The sequence below is a fragment of the Scyliorhinus canicula genome, chromosome 21 (genome assembly GCF_902713615.1).
Source record: "Scyliorhinus canicula chromosome 21, sScyCan1.1, whole genome shotgun sequence".
Taxonomy (NCBI): Eukaryota; Metazoa; Chordata; class Chondrichthyes; order Carcharhiniformes; family Scyliorhinidae; genus Scyliorhinus; species Scyliorhinus canicula.
The window spans coordinates 66,505,267-66,522,124 of record NC_052166.1 but is presented as its reverse complement, the minus strand read 5'-3'; the positions used below and the strand labels follow the sequence as shown (position 1 = coordinate 66,522,124).

The 16,858-nt window shown below is 46.0% G+C and overlaps 1 protein-coding gene across 1 annotated transcript in view; it reads left to right on the top strand.

Moving 5' to 3' along the window:
* The window catches only part of dync2i2 (dynein 2 intermediate chain 2), a 42,453-nt gene that overhangs the window by 579 nt on the left and 25,016 nt on the right, over positions 1-16,858 (top strand). Inside the window, exon 2 of the mRNA XM_038782421.1 lies at positions 13,651-13,760. Within this exon, the coding sequence (XP_038638349.1) occupies positions 13,651-13,760 (110 nt within the window). The remainder of the gene's footprint in view (positions 1-13,650; positions 13,761-16,858) is intronic.

The window sequence follows — 16,858 nt, the reverse complement described above, 5'->3', positions numbered from 1 at the left end:
GCAAAATGGGACCCTGGATGAATGTGCAAATACATGCAACTCAATGCACTTGCGAAACGAACTACTCTCCCACTTTGCACATCTGCTGGGTTAAATTCACGTTGCAACACTGCCATTATTTGCCCCCCTCCCCATCCTTTAATACATGCCTCCGGAGAAGCAGGGTCTTACCTGCATGGCAAAACCCACTTCATGTCGCGCTCCTTCAATATGGTAGGAAGCCAAATGGTACCGAATAAAGCCAGATGTTGGAAGCGTCAGGCACCACCTGTCCATAACTTCATTGAGGCCTACTCAATTTTCATTTCATTTCATTAAAGGAAGGTAGGGTCAATATTGGGCACATTGCATTGGATTTGTTTTATTCTCATCTATACCGAGGAACAGTGAAAAGTATTGCTCCGCGTGCAGCTCAGACAGATCATTCCATACATGGAAAAAAAACATAGGACATACATAAATACACAATGTAAATACATAGATACAGGCATCGGGTGGAACATAGGGAGTGCAGTACTACACGGTAGAGAAATGAAATGAAAATCGCTTATTGTCACGAGTAGGCTTCAATGAAATTACTGTGAAAAGCCCCTAGTCGCCACATTCCGGCGCCTGTCCGGGGAGGCTGGTACGAGAAGATGTCAACAAGATCAATTCAGTCCATAAGAAGGTCGTTCAGGAGTCTGGTAACGGTGGGGAAGGAGCTGTTTTTGAACCTGTTAGTGTTCTCAAAGTTTTGTATCTTCTGCCTGATGGAAGGAATTGGAAGAGTGAATAACCCGGGTGGGAGGGGTCTTTGACTATGCTGCCTGCTTTCCCAAGGCAGCGGGAGGTGTAGACAGAGTCAGTGGATGGGAGGTGGGTTTGTGTGATGAACTGGGCTGTGTTCACAACTCTCTGTAGTTTCTCACGCTCTTGGGCCGAGCAGTAGGCACACCAGGCTGTGATGCAGCCAGTTAGGATGCTGACTGTGGTGCATCTGTAAAACTTGGTAAGAGTCAAGATATTATTAATCCTACCGTTTTCTGCCTAAACAGCTGAGTGTATTTTCCTGTTCATTTTTCAAATAAAGAGTTGACTGAGTAAATTTATTGAAACCGTATTATTAAATACATTCAATCTGTAGTTTTCATTATGCTCATGTATTTTCAGATATAAATGCTGATCATTAGCATTTTAATGTTTATCTGGAATTCATACTAATTGTAGTGTCATTTTATTTTACCTCATTGGAAAAGGCTGTGTTCCTGCAGCATATAGTGCACATGGTGTTTGTAAAAAGAAACAACTTCTATTTCACACTTTTCTTGTTCTTAGGATATCCCAAATACACACAAACTTCTATCTCTAAGTTTAGCAAACACTTTGCCAGTTATATCCTGATATTTGGCAAATTTCTTGTCATTCAGGTTCCACCTCGACTTAAAAATTATTGATTGATTGAAATGCAAGAATATTATCCATCTTTTAGTTGCGATGTTGATCCAAGACCCTGCCTGCTTTCTAATGCATGTAAAAGATCTCTGATACAAAAGATACAAGGGGTTGGTTTAGCACACTGGGCTAAATCGCTGGCTTTTAAGGCAGGCCAGCAGCATGGTTCAATCCCCGAACAGGTGCCGGAATGTGGCGACTAGGGGCTTTTCACAGTAACTTAATTGAAGCCTACTCGTGACAAGCGATTTTCATTTTCAAGATCCCATTGCATGATTACAAAGAGAGCAGGATCCCTGATTTCAGCTGGGAAGTGAGTTAATCAAATCTTTTAATGACATTTTAGAATATGAAGAAAGTTAACATTAGACTTCTTTCTCTTAGGTATGTGAATACCTTTTAAATTTTGGTCAATTCCAACTTGGATTTGAGTTTATTCTTTAGCCCAGAGGTCTGATTGGCTGTTTGCAAACTCCACACTCTGAACTTGTGCAGTGCGCTGAATTTTGTAGTATTTGGTTAGCCCGGCTGGATAATTATTTCACCCAACTTCAAAACTTTGCGCAATAGTTGTCTGTCTGTAGCAGTTTCCATTTCTGTTTTTGAAAATGATTCAAATAAGTTTAAATCATTGCCAAGTTTAGAGACTACTTTGGTTTATAATTTGAATTGATAAAACAGGACTTGCCTTTCACAACCATGGGAAGTTGCAAAGCACTTTGCAGTTAATGAAGTACTTTTGAGGTGCACTTCAAAACACCTTTACTGTTGAAACATAGTAAATAAAACCTAAAATGTAATTGCTGGTGGGAGATGTAGGAGTTCTGATTGGGAAAACCAGATGTGTGAGTTTTCCAAACGCCTTACAGGAATTCACTCCACAAGTCTACTACCAAGGAGCATAGAACAGCAAGAAGAAAGTGGTGGACGTGGTGGGCTTGCAGTTGGGATGATGGGGGAGGTGACCAGGAGCTTGTTGGGCTGGAGAAAGGATTAATGCTCCTCCTTATCTGCAAGTCACATTCCCCTCTTGGGCTTGGCTTGCTAACCTACATGGACTCCCAGTCTTGATTTAAAAAATTCTCATGCTTGTTTTCACATCCCTCCATTGCCTTGCTTCTTCTTATCTATGTAATCTCCTTCAACCCCACAACTCTGGGATATTTCTGCTTCTTTAATTCTGGCCTCTTGTGCAGACCCAATTTTAATTGCTCCACCGTTGGTGGTTAATCCTTCAGCTCCTGAGGCCTCAAGGCCCAGAATTCCCTCCTGCCCCTCTGTACCTCACTTTACTCCTTTAAGACATTTCTTAAAATCTACCTCTTTGACCGAGCATTTGGTGACCTGACCTAATATCTCCTTATGTGGCTTAGTGTTATACTTTGTTTTGGAATGTTTCTGTAATGTGCCTTGGGAGGTTTCATTACATTAAAGGTGCTATATAAATTGTTATTTTATTTATATATAAATTTAGAGTACCCAATTCATTTTTTCCAATTAAGGGGAAATTTAGCGTGGCCAATCCACTTGGCCTGCACATCTTTGGGTTGTGGGGGAGAAACCCACGCAGACATGGGGAGAATGTGCAAACTCCACACGGACAGTGACCCAGAGCCGGGATCGAACCCGGGACCTCGGCGCCGTGAGGCAGCAGGGCTAACCCACTGCGCCACTGTGCTGCCCTTATATAAATTATGGTAAATAACTTTTAGTTTGGTAGTAAAGAACTTGAGTGTTGCTGAAAAAATACATCTTTTTCATCTTGCGCTCATCAGTACAATGGCAAGAATGGCAAAGTCACAGGAAACAACTTCATATTGTTGGAGAAGAGGGTGCTGATTGGTTGACAAGTGGACTCTGGTAGAGATGTTGCCGAAAAGAATGCAACAGTTGATGGTGACTGACAGTTTACTGCAAAGCATTGTTTGAAATTTAAATCAGGCACCTTGACTCAGATTGATCAAAGCATTGCCCTGTGGAATGAACTAGCGAATGGTTATGACTAAATTTGTTTAGCTGAAACAAGTGCAATGTGTGTACATGTTCTTTCTGTCTGCAAAGTACAAGGTCCAGTGAATTAATATAGCTTCCTGCACATGCAAATGCGCCACACTGCGAGCCCAATTGGCAATCTTAAATTGGTTGTCAACATAATTTTTTGCACATTGACGATTATTTAGCAAATGTTGCGGTATCACGTCTAATAATATGCATTGTGTTTTGCATTTTTGAAGCACAGGCTGGTTGGCTATGGCCTATAGTTTGCATTTTGCGAATAGCGAAAGGGACTGGATTTTGATCTGCCGGTCTTTGGGAATAAAAATCACACTGGCACTGAAATTCATATACCACATGACTGATTTGTGTGATTGGCAGAAAGTCTTTTTGACCTGACAGCATCCTGTTTGTGGCAAATGCTACTCGTGTTGCTACTGCCTAGTAGCAGCATGAAACCACTAGCTTCACCCCAAGCTTTGAGATGCTTGCATTTTTGGGATAAACTGATGTCAACTGGACACATTTCAGGGCTGAAAGTGACAACCTTGGGCCCATTCAGGAGTTTTCATGATACACAGTCTGATCAGGAGAGCCATTATCCTGCAGGATGTCTATGATGCATCTTATTTCAGCATCAAGCTTGTAATGGGGGAGGGGTTGGGGGGGGGGGGGGGAGCGGGTTGGGGGTGATTTAGCTCAGTTGGCTGGACAGCTGGTTCATGATCCAAAGCAAGGCCAACAGCATGGGTTCAATTCCCGTACCAGCTGAGGTTATTTATGAAGGCCTACCTTCCCAACCTTGCCCCTCACCTGAGGTGTGGTATTCCTCGTAAATCATCACCTGTCAGCTCCCGTCCCTCAAAGGGGCAGCCTCTGGTCATCTGGAATTATAGGGACTTTACTTTTGTATGGTGAACAAGTGGCTCGGACCCTATTTACAAGGTTGCCAATAAGACCAAGCTTGTAGTGTGTGGAACTGTAAGAATCCCAATGCATTATTGACCAGTGAAAGTAGACTTTTTGACGGCGATTCTTCGAGCAACGCGCCGGGCCGGAGAATTGTCTCAACGTAACACGACGCCCTGACTTTGGTGCACTTTTCTCCGAGGTTTGGAGAATCGACGTCGGCCGCGGGCCGATGTTGAGTCGGGCCGGCTCGCTAAAGAAGTCCCCTGCGCAGGTTCGTGCGGCCCAACTGCGCATGCACGGTGCCCATTTGGCACCAGGAAAGGAGGCTGGAGCGCGTGACCGCTCCAGCGCCGTGCTGGCCCCCTGTGGGGACTAGAATCTGTCGTACCTGGGCCTGCTTTGCGGCGTCGTTAAACGTGGCGGTGTTCACGGCGGCGCAAACACTTGGGCTCCACATTGGAGAATCGCCCCCGTGGTATATTGAGGTAGAGAACTGCCTGGCAGATTTCTCAACTAGTACGTCAAGAAAAGAAAGTTTGTTTGACTGTTCCATTTCAAAAGCGAATTTGAGTGCAGGTGGAAGATCATTAAGCATGCAAGGAAATTATTACTTGCTGCTGTGGAATTAAACCTCGGCACACCTCTTGTAAACATCTTTATTGGCAATGCCTATTGCTTCAGAAACGTATCTTTGATGGAATGACACCTAACCTCCTGCCTCATGTATATTTTCGATATGTGGATGATATGTCGTGTAGAATGCAAGATGAAAAGGTTTGACAAAATGTATTTTTCCGATAAATACTTTCTGAATTCTATTTCTTTTTAAAAATAAATTTACATTACCCAATTATTTTTTCCAATTAAGGGGCAATTTAGCGTGGCCAATCCACCTATTCTGCACATTTTTTGTGTTGTGGGGGCGAAACCCAGGCAGACACGGGGAGAATGTGCAAACTCCACACGGACAGTGACCCAGAGCCGGGATCGAACCTGGGACCTCAGCGCCATGAGGCAGCTGTGCTAACCACTAGGCCACCGTGCTGCCCGTTGAATTCTATTTCTAAAAGTCAACTCCATTCCTGTCCAATGACTTCCCAAGGGATGAAAAGATTGACTGAGCGTAAAGATACATTTTATTATTCCAGCCATGTGTTTATTTAGATTTTCAATTAATAGCTATACTGGATTTGTATATTTGACGGGAGGCAATGGCGTGATGGTAATGTCACCATCCCTCCATCATAACCATTAGCAGTGGGGATGTTCACTGATGATAACACGATGTTCAGTACCATTCATGACTCCTCAGGTACCTGAGCAGTCCACGCCCATATGCAGCGAGGCCTACACAATATTCTGGCTTGGGCAAGTGGCATGTAACAATGATGCCACACAAGCATCATGGAATGACCTTTTTTAACCACCTCCCCTGACATTCAATGGCATTATTGTCGCTGAATCCTCCTCTGTCGATGAGTGGTAACCAGGGTGGCATGGTGGCGCAGTAGTACGCATTGCTGCTTTACGGCGCCGAGGACCCGGGTTTAATCCCAGTCCCGGGTCACTGTCCGTGTGGAGTTTGCAAATTATCCCGGTGTCTGCATGGGTCTCATCCCCACAACCCAAAGATGTGCAGGGTAGGTGGATTGGCCACGCTACATTATCCCTTAATTGGAAAATAAAATTAATTGGGCACTTTACATTGAAATAAGCGTGGTAACCAGAAACTGAACTGGACCAACCATACAAATACTGTGGCTACAAGTGCAGGTCAGAGGTGAGGAATTCTGTCAGTAGCTCACTTCCTGATTCTCCAAGTCTTATCCAAGGCGCGAGTCAGCAGTGTGGTGGTATACTATCTACTTGTCTGGATAAGAGCAGCTCCAACAGCACGAGTACAAGTAGCCCACTTTATTGACACCCCACCTTAAACATTCACTCCATCCACCATTAATACACAGAAGCAGGAGTGCAAGATGCCTTGCAGCAACTCACCAAGACTATTTTGACAACATCTTTCAGATCCACAACCTTTGGGTCAAAATCCTGAATCTCCCTTCCTCACAGCAAGTGGGTGTACCTACGCCACATGAACTGGGGCAGTTCAAGAAGGCAGCTCACCACCACCTTCTCAACAGCAGTTAGGGATGGGCAACAAATGCTGGCCTAGCCAACAATATCCATCCACATCCTGTGTAAGAGAGATTGAAGCTATATAGTTTTCCGGTCTAGAATGCACTGCCTGGGAGTGTGGTGGAGGCTGGTTCGATCGAGGTGTTCAAGAGGGCATTCGATGATTATTTGAATAGAAACAATTTTCAGAGGTACGGGAAAGGGCCGGGGAATGGCACTCAATCATAATACTTATTTGGATAATCGGTGCAGGCATGATGGGCTGAATGGCATTTTTCTGTGCCGTAACAATTCTGTGATTCATTTGAAAAGTTCCTTCAACAACAACAGATATTTGAATTTATATAATGGACGAAATTCCCCCAAATAATTTCTAAGTGTGATCTCTGATAGTAAACGAGATGTGATTCCTGCCGGGTGGATCAGTGCAATCCAGATCGCAATCCGCCCATACTTAGAATTATTTTGGAGCCACGGGGGATTCACTCCGTGGGACCTGTAGAAGAGGCAAGGCCGGATCCTCCGAGGTCAGATGCCCTTTTTAAATGGCGCCCTGATCTCAGAATAACAGTACAGCCCCTCCTCGATGTGCCAACCTAGTACTGCTTCCGAAGGTGCTAGCCTGGATTTGTCCCTGACACTGCCAGGGCGCAGCACCGTGCACTTGATGTTTCTAGGAAGGACTTCAGGACATAGGAAGCTCCAGTAGAAAACAACTACGGTTAGAAACATCACTTGCTCTTTTTAGGAAACACTTCAGAAAAAAGAAAAAGTCTCAATTAACAAACTGCAGTTAGACACACATGCTCAAAAGAAGAAGCACTTCAGAGGTAATGGACTGTGAAAAGCTATAAAAACAAACAAAGCTTAACCCTCCTTTTGAAATATGCTGGATCTGTCAATCAAGAGACTCTAAAGGTAATGGACCGTGATATTGAATGTAAACAATGCAGTTCAAAGCTTGTAGGCTTCTCTACAAGTTCAGAGGCTTCATAAAGCTAAAGGGGAATGAAATTGAATGTGAAAAATGAACTTCAAAGGTTTCTAACACATCAAATGGAACACTTTTTTAGCTTCATCTGCTAGATCATTGATATTGACATGCTGGGAGAGATTTTACAAGGTTTTCAAGGTGACGGGGGAATGACTTGCCATGACTCCCATCCTGGGAAAGACCCCCATACTGAACCCCTCCATCCAAAGGCCGCCCTCCCCGAGGGAGCCCGCTCGGCACCCTGGAGGTCACTGTAAAGAGGGTATCTACCCTCTTGCACCCTCTGTGTTCCCGACGTCTGGTCCCTGCTTTTAGGGACCAGTAGTAATTCACGCCCGTGGGACTTCATGTTGGGCAGGGCGCGGGAGCATCTCGGAAGCACGCAGCATTCCATTTCAGTCTCGCTATTGGGACTGTTTCTGGGCGAGAACCTGATCTCGCCAAGGGGAGCGGGCCAGGAGACTCGCGCCCGACGAGAATTCCATTTGGGCCTCACGCCCGGGTCAACGGAAAACCCGGCTAGGGCTAACAGCCCCGGAGAATTGTCCCCAATGTCTTGAACATAGGATAAGTTCCACAACGCTTCACAGAAGCCGAAAACTAAGCAAAAGTAGAAATATCCTAATTTATTGCTCAGAGATAACTTGGAAACTGGTAAATAAGTCCTGCCAGACCGTAAACTTCTGACCCCAAAGCTGTCCTGTTTCCTTTCCCATTCATTATTGCTGGCAGACACCAGGAATATGCTGGTGAGTCAAACCACAAATTGTATCCACAGTTCTGGCTCAACCCAATTTATCCTCTGTATTGCATCCAAGTCCTAAAACCCCACATACCCAGAGTCCCAATAAACATTTCGCCCTCAACCAAAAAGGTCAACTGGAAATTTGTCTCTGTTGCTGCTTGTAGGGTCTTACTGTTTGCATGAAGATTGGCTGCGATATTTGCCTGCATAATAACGAGGTGCCAGTCTGTGCAGATACAATATTTTACTATAATCTTTCTGCTCAGCCTATTATGAGCTTTATAAAACAATTTGCGAATAATTGTGTTTGCTTGTAATATTAAAAGCACCCTCCCCACCCGCCAAAAATGTTTTTTGTCCCATGTTGATTTGCCCCCAAGGTATCAAAGGCTCAGAAACTTATATATAACAAAAAATATGCTGACCTGGTGCGAACTTTCAATGAGGCGTGGGGGGGGGGGGGAGGGGGCTTTTCCCCCGACGATGTCGCGGGCTCTTTGATCCTAAAACGGGATAAGGACCCCTTGCAGTACGGATCATATAGGCCTATCTCGCTCCTTAACGTAGACGCTAAGTTGCTGGCGAAGATCCTGGCTACCAGGATAGAGGATTGTGTGCCAGAGGTAATTCATGAAGATCAGACAGGATTTGTCAAGGGGCGGCAGCTCAACACGAATGTGCAGAGACTGGTCAATGTTATCATGATGCCGGCAGTGGAGGGGGAGGCGGAGATAGTGGTGGCGCTGGATGCAGATAAAGCGTTTGATAGAGTTGAGTGGGGGTACCTGTGGGAGGTGCTGGAGAGGTTTGGATTTGGGGAGGGATTCATCAAATGGGTGAAGCTGCTCTACGCGGCGCCGATGGCGAGTGTAGTCACAAATGGAAGGAGATCGTGGGACCAGGCAGTGGTGTCCCCTGTCCCCCCTGCTCTTTGCACTGGCGATTGAACCGCTGGCCATGGCGTTGAGGGAGTCAGGGAAGTGGAGGGGTCTGGTGCGGGGTGGGGAGGAGCACCGGGTATCGCTGTATGCGGACGACCTGCTGTTATATGTGGCGGACCCAGAGGGGGGAATGCCGGGGTGATGGAGCTGTTAGCGGAATTTGGGGGCTTCTCGGGCTATAAGCTAAACTTAGGAAAGAGCGAGGTATTTGTAGTGCACCCGGGAGATCAGGAGGAGGGAATCGGGAGGCTCCCTTTCAGGAGGGCAGTGAAGAGTTTCAGGTACCTGGGGGTGCAGGTGGCCAGGAGTTGGGGGGCTCTTCATAAGCTTAACTTCACCAGACTAGTGGAACAGATGGAGGAGGAATTTAAAAGGTGGGACATGGTGCCGCTATCGCTGGCGGGCAGAGTGCAATCCGTCAAAATGACGGTTCTCCCGAGGTTCTTGTTCCTCTTCCAGTGCTTGCCCATCTTTATCCCTAGGGCCTTTTTTAAAAGGGTGACCAGCAGCATCATGGGATTTGTTTGGGCGCATGGCACCCCGAGGGTGAAGAGGGTCTTCTTGGAGCGGAGTAGAGATGGGGGGGGGGGGCTGGTGTTGCCCAACCTCTCGGGGTACTACTGGGCGGCCAACGTGTCGATGGTGTGTAAGTGGGTGATGGAGGGGGAGGGGGCAGCGTGGAAACGGATGGAGAGAGCATCCTGTGGGGATACAAGCCTGGGGACCCTGGTAACGGCGCCGTGGCCGCTCCCTCCCACAAGGTATACCACGAGTCCGGTGGTGGCGGCTACCCTCAAGATTTGGGGGCAGTGGAGACGACATAGGGGAGAAGTGGGGGGCTCAATGGAGGCTCCGTTAAGGGGGTTCGTCCCGGGGAACATGGATGGGGGATTTCAGGGATGCTATAGAGTGGGCATTAGACAGCTGAGGGACCTGTTTATTGACGGAAGGTTTGCGAGCCTGGGGGAGTTGGAGGAGAAATTTGGGCTCCCGCCGGGAAACATGTTTAGATATCTGCAGGTAAAGGCATTTGCTAGACGGCAGGTGGAGGGATTTCCTCCACTCCCCGCGAGGGGGGTGAGTGACAGGGTGCTCTCGGGGGTCTGGGTCGGGGAGGGGAAGATATCCGATATCTACAAGCTTATGCAGGAGGTGGAAGAGGCGTTAGTAGAGGAGCTGGATACGAAGTGGGAGGGGGAACTGGGGGAACAGATCAAAGACGGGACATGGGCTGATGCCCTGGAGAGGGTAGATTCTTCCTCCTCGTGTGCGCGGCTTAGCCTCATTCAATTCAAGGTGCTGCATAGGACCCACATGACTGGGACGAGGATGAGTAGGTTCTTTGGGGGTGAAGACAGGTGTGTCAGGTGCTCGGGGAGTCCAGCGAACCATGCCCATATGTTATGGGCATGCCCGGCATTGGAAGAGTTCTGGACGGGGGTGGCGAGGACGGTGTCAAGGGTGGTGGGATCCAGGGTCAAGCCAGGATGGGGACTCGTGATCTTTGGGGTTGGGGTAGAGCCGGGAGTGCAGGAGGCGAAAGAGGCTGGTGTGCTGGCCTTTGCGTCCCTAGTAGCCCGGCGAAGGATTTTGCTACAGTGGGAGGACGCGAGGCCCCCAAGCGTGGAGACCTGGGTCAATGACATGGCGGGCTTTATTAAGCTCGAGAGGGTCAAATTCGCCCTGAGAGGATCGGTGCAAGGGTTCTTTAAACGGTGGCAACCTTTCCTCGACTTTCTGGCTCAACGATAGGGTACTGGGACAGTAGCAGCAGCAACCCGGGGGGGGGGGGGGGGGGGGGTTGATTATGTTTGCTTATTTTATTTAGATTTGATTTATTTAATTTTAATTTATGGTTAAGTTCTCTTGTTGGGGGGGGGGATGGGGGGAGTGCGATACATGTGATGTTACGGTATGGGGGGAATTGTGGGTCTTATGGGGCTGTTAGTTGCATATTACTGCTTGTTGCTATACTTGTTATATTTTTATATTTTCTGTAAAAAATTCCAATAAAAATTATTTTAAAAAAAGAAACGTATATATAGACAAAGTCAAAGATGCAAGACAATGCTTAGAATGCGAGCATTTGCAGGTAATTAAGTCTTTACAGATCCAGAGATAGGGTTAACCCCAGGTTAAAGAGGTGTGAATTGTCTCAAGCCAGGTCAGTTGGTAGGATTTCGCAAGCCCAGGCCAGAGGGTGGGGGATGAATGTAATGCAACATGAATCCCAGGTCCGGTTGAGGCTGTACTCATGTGTGCGGAACTTGGCTATAAATTTCTGCTTGGCGATTTTGCGTTGTCGCGCGTCCTGAAGGCCACCGTGGAGAACGGTTATTCGGAGATCAGAGGTTGAATGTTCCCCAACTGGAAGGGAACATTCCTGCCTGGCGATTGTCGCACAATGTCCGTTCATCCGTTGTCACAGCGTCTGTATGGTCTCGCCAATGTACCACGACATCCTTTCCTGCAGCGTATGAGGTAGACATCGTTGGCCGAGTCGCACTAGTATGCATTCAGCCTCTGATCTCCAGGTAAGTGGCCTTCTGTCAAAGTAGCACTATATATTTGGTGTTTCAGTTTATTTCTGTTTTTACTTTTGGCACTTCCAAAGAAAGCCCAGAGCATTTTGGAATATATTTGAACACCCTGCCAGTTATTTGACTGAGACACCACTCCACCCAGTGGTCTTGCCCTGTAGCAGTTTGTGCAAACAATGCAAGTTTCCTTTTGTCAGTGTGCTTGTCACTTATGTTGACTTGGGATTAGATAAAATAAAGACCTCGATGATTTCATCCATAAGTGTTCAGTGCTTTGTTCACCGGTGCCTGAGTTTCATTATGCCTATTCTTGTTTGCTTTGCTTATCATAAGGCAAATCCTGGCAGTTTGGGTTCCCACTAATGTTATTAACAATTGATTTAAAACAAACGTTTACATTTGTACAGTGCCTTTCACAACTCCAGATGTCTCAAAGCACTTTACACCCAATTCATTACTTTTTTTAAAATTTAGGGTGCCCAATTCATTTTTTCCAATTCAGGGGCAATTTAGTGTGACCAATCCACCCACCCTGCACATCTTTGGGTTCTGGGGGTGAAACTCACACAAACATTTGTGAATGTGCAAACTCCACACGATCGGTGACCCAGAGCCGGGATTGAACCTGGAACCTCGGCGCCGTGAGGCAGCAATGCTAACCACTGTGCCACCGTGCTGCCCTCAATTCATTACTTTTTAAAGTGTAGTTACTGTTGTAATGTGGGAAACGTGACAGTAGGTGTACACAGCAAGATCTTATGGACAGGAACATGGTGATGGCCAAATCATGTTTTCAAAATCCATGTTAAGGGGTAATTATTTATCACTGGGGAGGATACAATGGGAATGTGCGATATAAATCAGAGTTTTTTTCCTATTCTCCACAAGCCCAGGAACCAATAGTTTAATCTGTATGTAGCATGAAATTCCATATCCTCCAGGATTCCTCTTGGATCCCTTTTGTCTGAGTGTGTGAGCACGTTAAAATTGTCGCAGTAGGCTCCGGGGGAATCACATGATGCCAACGCAGGATCGGCCGCGTTTTTTACGAGTACTGGCGCTGCTCATCTTTAATCCTTTTTTTATCCAAATGCACAACCAATAATTATTTGTTCATGTCCTGTGCTATGTTCCTGGAAGATCCTGTCTAGATTTTAGCATTGAGGGGCCGAGTTAAGTCAAAAAAATAGTTGTTTGATTGGAGCAGTTGGAGGTTGCCAAGGTGGGAGGTGGCCTTGCTGTGGTTTTGCTGGTGAGCGGGCCTGTACTTCGGCAATGCTGTCAGCATCGAGGTGAGCTATTGTGAATGAAGTTGTGGATGATGATTTCGGCTTCTTGGAACGGGTTGTTGGTGTTCACATTGAACTGCGAGATATCCTCGAGAATGGATGAAGCGGAGAAGGGAATCCTGTCAGTCGATAGGGCAGTCTCCTTGGTGGGAGCCTACCTTCAGTCTTTGGAAATCCTATTCCATGGTATGTTGAATATCCTGATCAAACAGGCGAGCCAGGGCCGAACAGGGAGTGTTCTTAGGGGAGCAGGGTCGTTTTCCCAGCCAAATTTGAGAACTGGCTACACTTTCACAACCTCGTCTTGAAGGTTCGACGGAGCATATTCTGGTTTTCCTTTCTTTGGGATTGCAGAGGAGTGCATGGCTGGTTTAGCACTGGGCTAAATAGCTGGCTTTTAAAGCAGACCCAGGCAGGCCAGCAGCACGGTTCAATTCCTGTACCAGCCTTCCTGAACAGGTGCCAGAATTTGGCGACTAGGGGCTTTTCGCAGTAACTTCATTTGAAGGCTACTTGTGACAATAAGCGATTTTCATTTCATTTCAACATGGTGCATGTAATTCTATAATCTTTGGTATTGAAATTAATTTTACTGACTGAAGTAAGGATGAGCTGACTCCTATATAATTATTTAATAAATTTCTTTGTTTAAATACTGCTGTAGGTTTCATGTTTACACACACTGCATTATCCAGAAGCTCAGAAGCGACATCTGCATGTTACTGGGGTGTCCTGGAATGTGACTGGCTCTGTCATTGCTTGTGCATACGGCAGGTATAGTAACTACAAATAATCAACATCATCCTCTCTATTTATTGTTGTTAGTATGTTGTCATTTCCAGATGTAACATTGAGTCTTAACAGAATAGGAAGGAAATCTCCAGGTTCTGTTTCTGATCAGGAAATAGTCATAGAGGGGCTGGTTTAGCACACTGGGCTAAATCGGTAGCTTTTAAAGCAGACCAGGGCAGGCCAGCAGCACGGTTCAATTCCCATACCAAGGACAGCACGGTGGCCTAGTGGTTAGCACAACCGCCTCACGGCCCTGAGGTCCCAGGTTCGATCCCGGCTCTGGGTCACTCTCCGTGTGGAGTTTGCACATTCTCCCCGTGTCTGCGTGGGTTTCGCCCCCACAACCCAAAAATGTGCAGAGTAGGTGGATTGGCCACGCTAAATTGCCCCTTAATAGAAAAAATAATTGGGTAATCTAAATTTATAAAAAAAAAATTCCCGTACCAGCCTCCCCGAACAGGCGCCGGAATGTGGCGACTAGGGGCTTTTCACAGTAACTTCATTGAAGTCTACTCGTGACAATAAGCGGTTTTCATTTCATTTTTTCATTTTTCATAGATGTATTACCCCATGTGACTGAACTTCCAATTCCAGCAATATTGCTGTGGCAAAGTATCAAGCTGAGCCATTGATATTGATTTAGACTATAGCTACTGGACATTCACTTCACACAGGAATTACTGTGACAAATGACATGGTATTTCTAAGTAAAGGTAATGTTGGTAAAATCTTTTCTTTTAAAATTTGTAAAGACATTGCATTATTGCAGTGAGGAAGTAAGAACATTCCAAATGGAGATAGATAGGTTAGGAGAGTGGGCCAAAATGTGGCAGGTGGAGTTTAATGTGGATAAGTGTGAGGTCATGCATTTTGGTCGGAAAAATGGGATGGCAATTTATCATCTAAATGGGGCGAGACTTCAGGGTGCTCTGGTGCAGAGGGATCTGGGTGTCCTCGTGCATGAGTCGCAGAAAACTAGCATGCAGGTACAACAGGTAATAAAGAAAGTGAATGGAATGTTGGCATTTATAGCTAAAGGAATAGAGTATAACAGTAAGGAAGTGTTGTGATACTATACAAGGCATTTGTGAGACCGCACCTCGAGCATTGTGCACAGTTTTGGTTCCCTTATTTGAGGAAAGATGTAGTGGCATTGAGGGAAGTTCAGAGGCGGTTCACTAGGTTGATTCCAGATTCGAGAGGTTTGTCCTATGAAGAGAGATTGAGCAGTTTAGGCCTATACGCTCTAGAGTTTAGAAGAACAAGGGGAGATCAAATTGAAGTATATAAGATAATAAAAGGTATGGATAAAGTAGACGTGGAGCAGACGCTTCCTCTTGTGGGGCATTTTAAAACGAGAGGTCATAGTCTCAGGATAAGGGGGAGCAAATTTAAAACCGAGATGAGGAGAAACTACTTCTCCCAAAGGGTTGTGAATTTGTGGAATCGTTAGCCCAGAGTGTGGTGGATGCAGGGCCAGTGAGTAAATTTAAGGAGGAGTTGGACAAATTTTTAATTGGTAATGGGTTGAAGGGTTATGGAGAACGGGCAGGATAGTGGAGTTGAGGCCAGGATGAGATCAGCCATGATTGGATTGAACGTTGGAGCAGGCTCGAGAGGCTAAATTGGCAACTCCTAGTTCTGAAGTTCTAAGAAATAACTATTCTGTCTGATTTCACCATCCAGCTCTTGCTCTGTAGCCCTGTAGGTAACAGCACCTCAAGCACAAATCTGGTGTCCTTGATTAATAAGGGGATTTCTTGATTAATATGGAAATCAGGAGTTATATGGAGAAGGCAGGAGAATGGGGATGAGGAACATATCAGCCATGATTGAATGGCGGAGCAGACTCGATGGGCCAAATGGCCTAATTCTGCTCATGTATCTCATTTGGACAATTGATGCAGACCTAGAGTTGTTTTAACAAAGAGTTACTCATTTACCTTTGGACTGGGAGCAAGTCTGCCCTTTTCTGGAAACCACCTGACCAGCATGATACTTGTGGGAGAAGAACTGTTAGTTTGTTTTGAACAGCAATCACTTTAATTGATTGGAGGGGCTTCTCGGCCTTTTGGCTAAGATCAAGTGTAGTAATTGATTGGAGGGAAGAGAGTGAACTGGCAGCGGCTAGTGATTTGCTGGAAACCGCATGCCAGAGAAGAGCTTTAAGTATTGGACCTGTTATTTTTGAAATCGGTGTGTTTTGGGGAATAAGCTAAGAAGGAACCCTGCCCGAACTCACTGTATTCCTGCCTTGCCTGAAGTTCTGTGTGTGCTTATCAACCTACACACATAGAATCCTCAGCTGAGTAAAGCTTGTCTGCAATTTGGAAACCTGAAAAGCTGAGCCGAGAAAAATCAATTTAGCTCTATATTCTCCTCCACACCAAAGCTCCACACCAAGTGAGAACTTCAGACATCTACTGGGACCAGTGGATGTTTTCACACGAGCGAGCTCCAGATCAACAGCATCGAAACACCGTGAACGTTATTCTACAAAGCCTATTCTCCAAAGCATCTCTGCAGAAAGAGAAAATGCTGGATAATCTCAGCAGGTCTGGCAGCATCTGCAGGGAGAGAAAAGAGCTAACGTTTTGTGTCCGATGACTCTTTGTCAAAGCTAACAGACAGAGAAAGTGGGAAATATTTATACTGTGTAGTGAGAATGAAAGATGAGTCATAGTCACAGAAACCCAGGGAAATTGGGTGCTAACGGCCACAGAAACCAAGGGGAAAGAGTGTTTATGGCAGTCCACAGAGAGGACAAAAGATGTGAAAGGGCAAACAGCAGTGAAACTAACATCAGAGGATGAATTGTAGATGTAGGGGAAGGGGAAGCAAAGAGGAGAAAGGTGGATAAGATTGGGTGGGGGGGGGGGGGAATTAAACATATATTAAGTAAGAAAGAAATGGTAAAAGACAGTTAAAATGAAAGCAAATGGGTCGAGGTGGGATAGAGCTGATCATCTGAAGTTGTTGAATTCAATGTTCAGGCTGGAAGGCTGTAGCGTGCCTAACTGGAAGATGAGATTGCGTTGAGCTTCACTGGAACATTGCAGCAGGCCAAGAACAGGCATGGG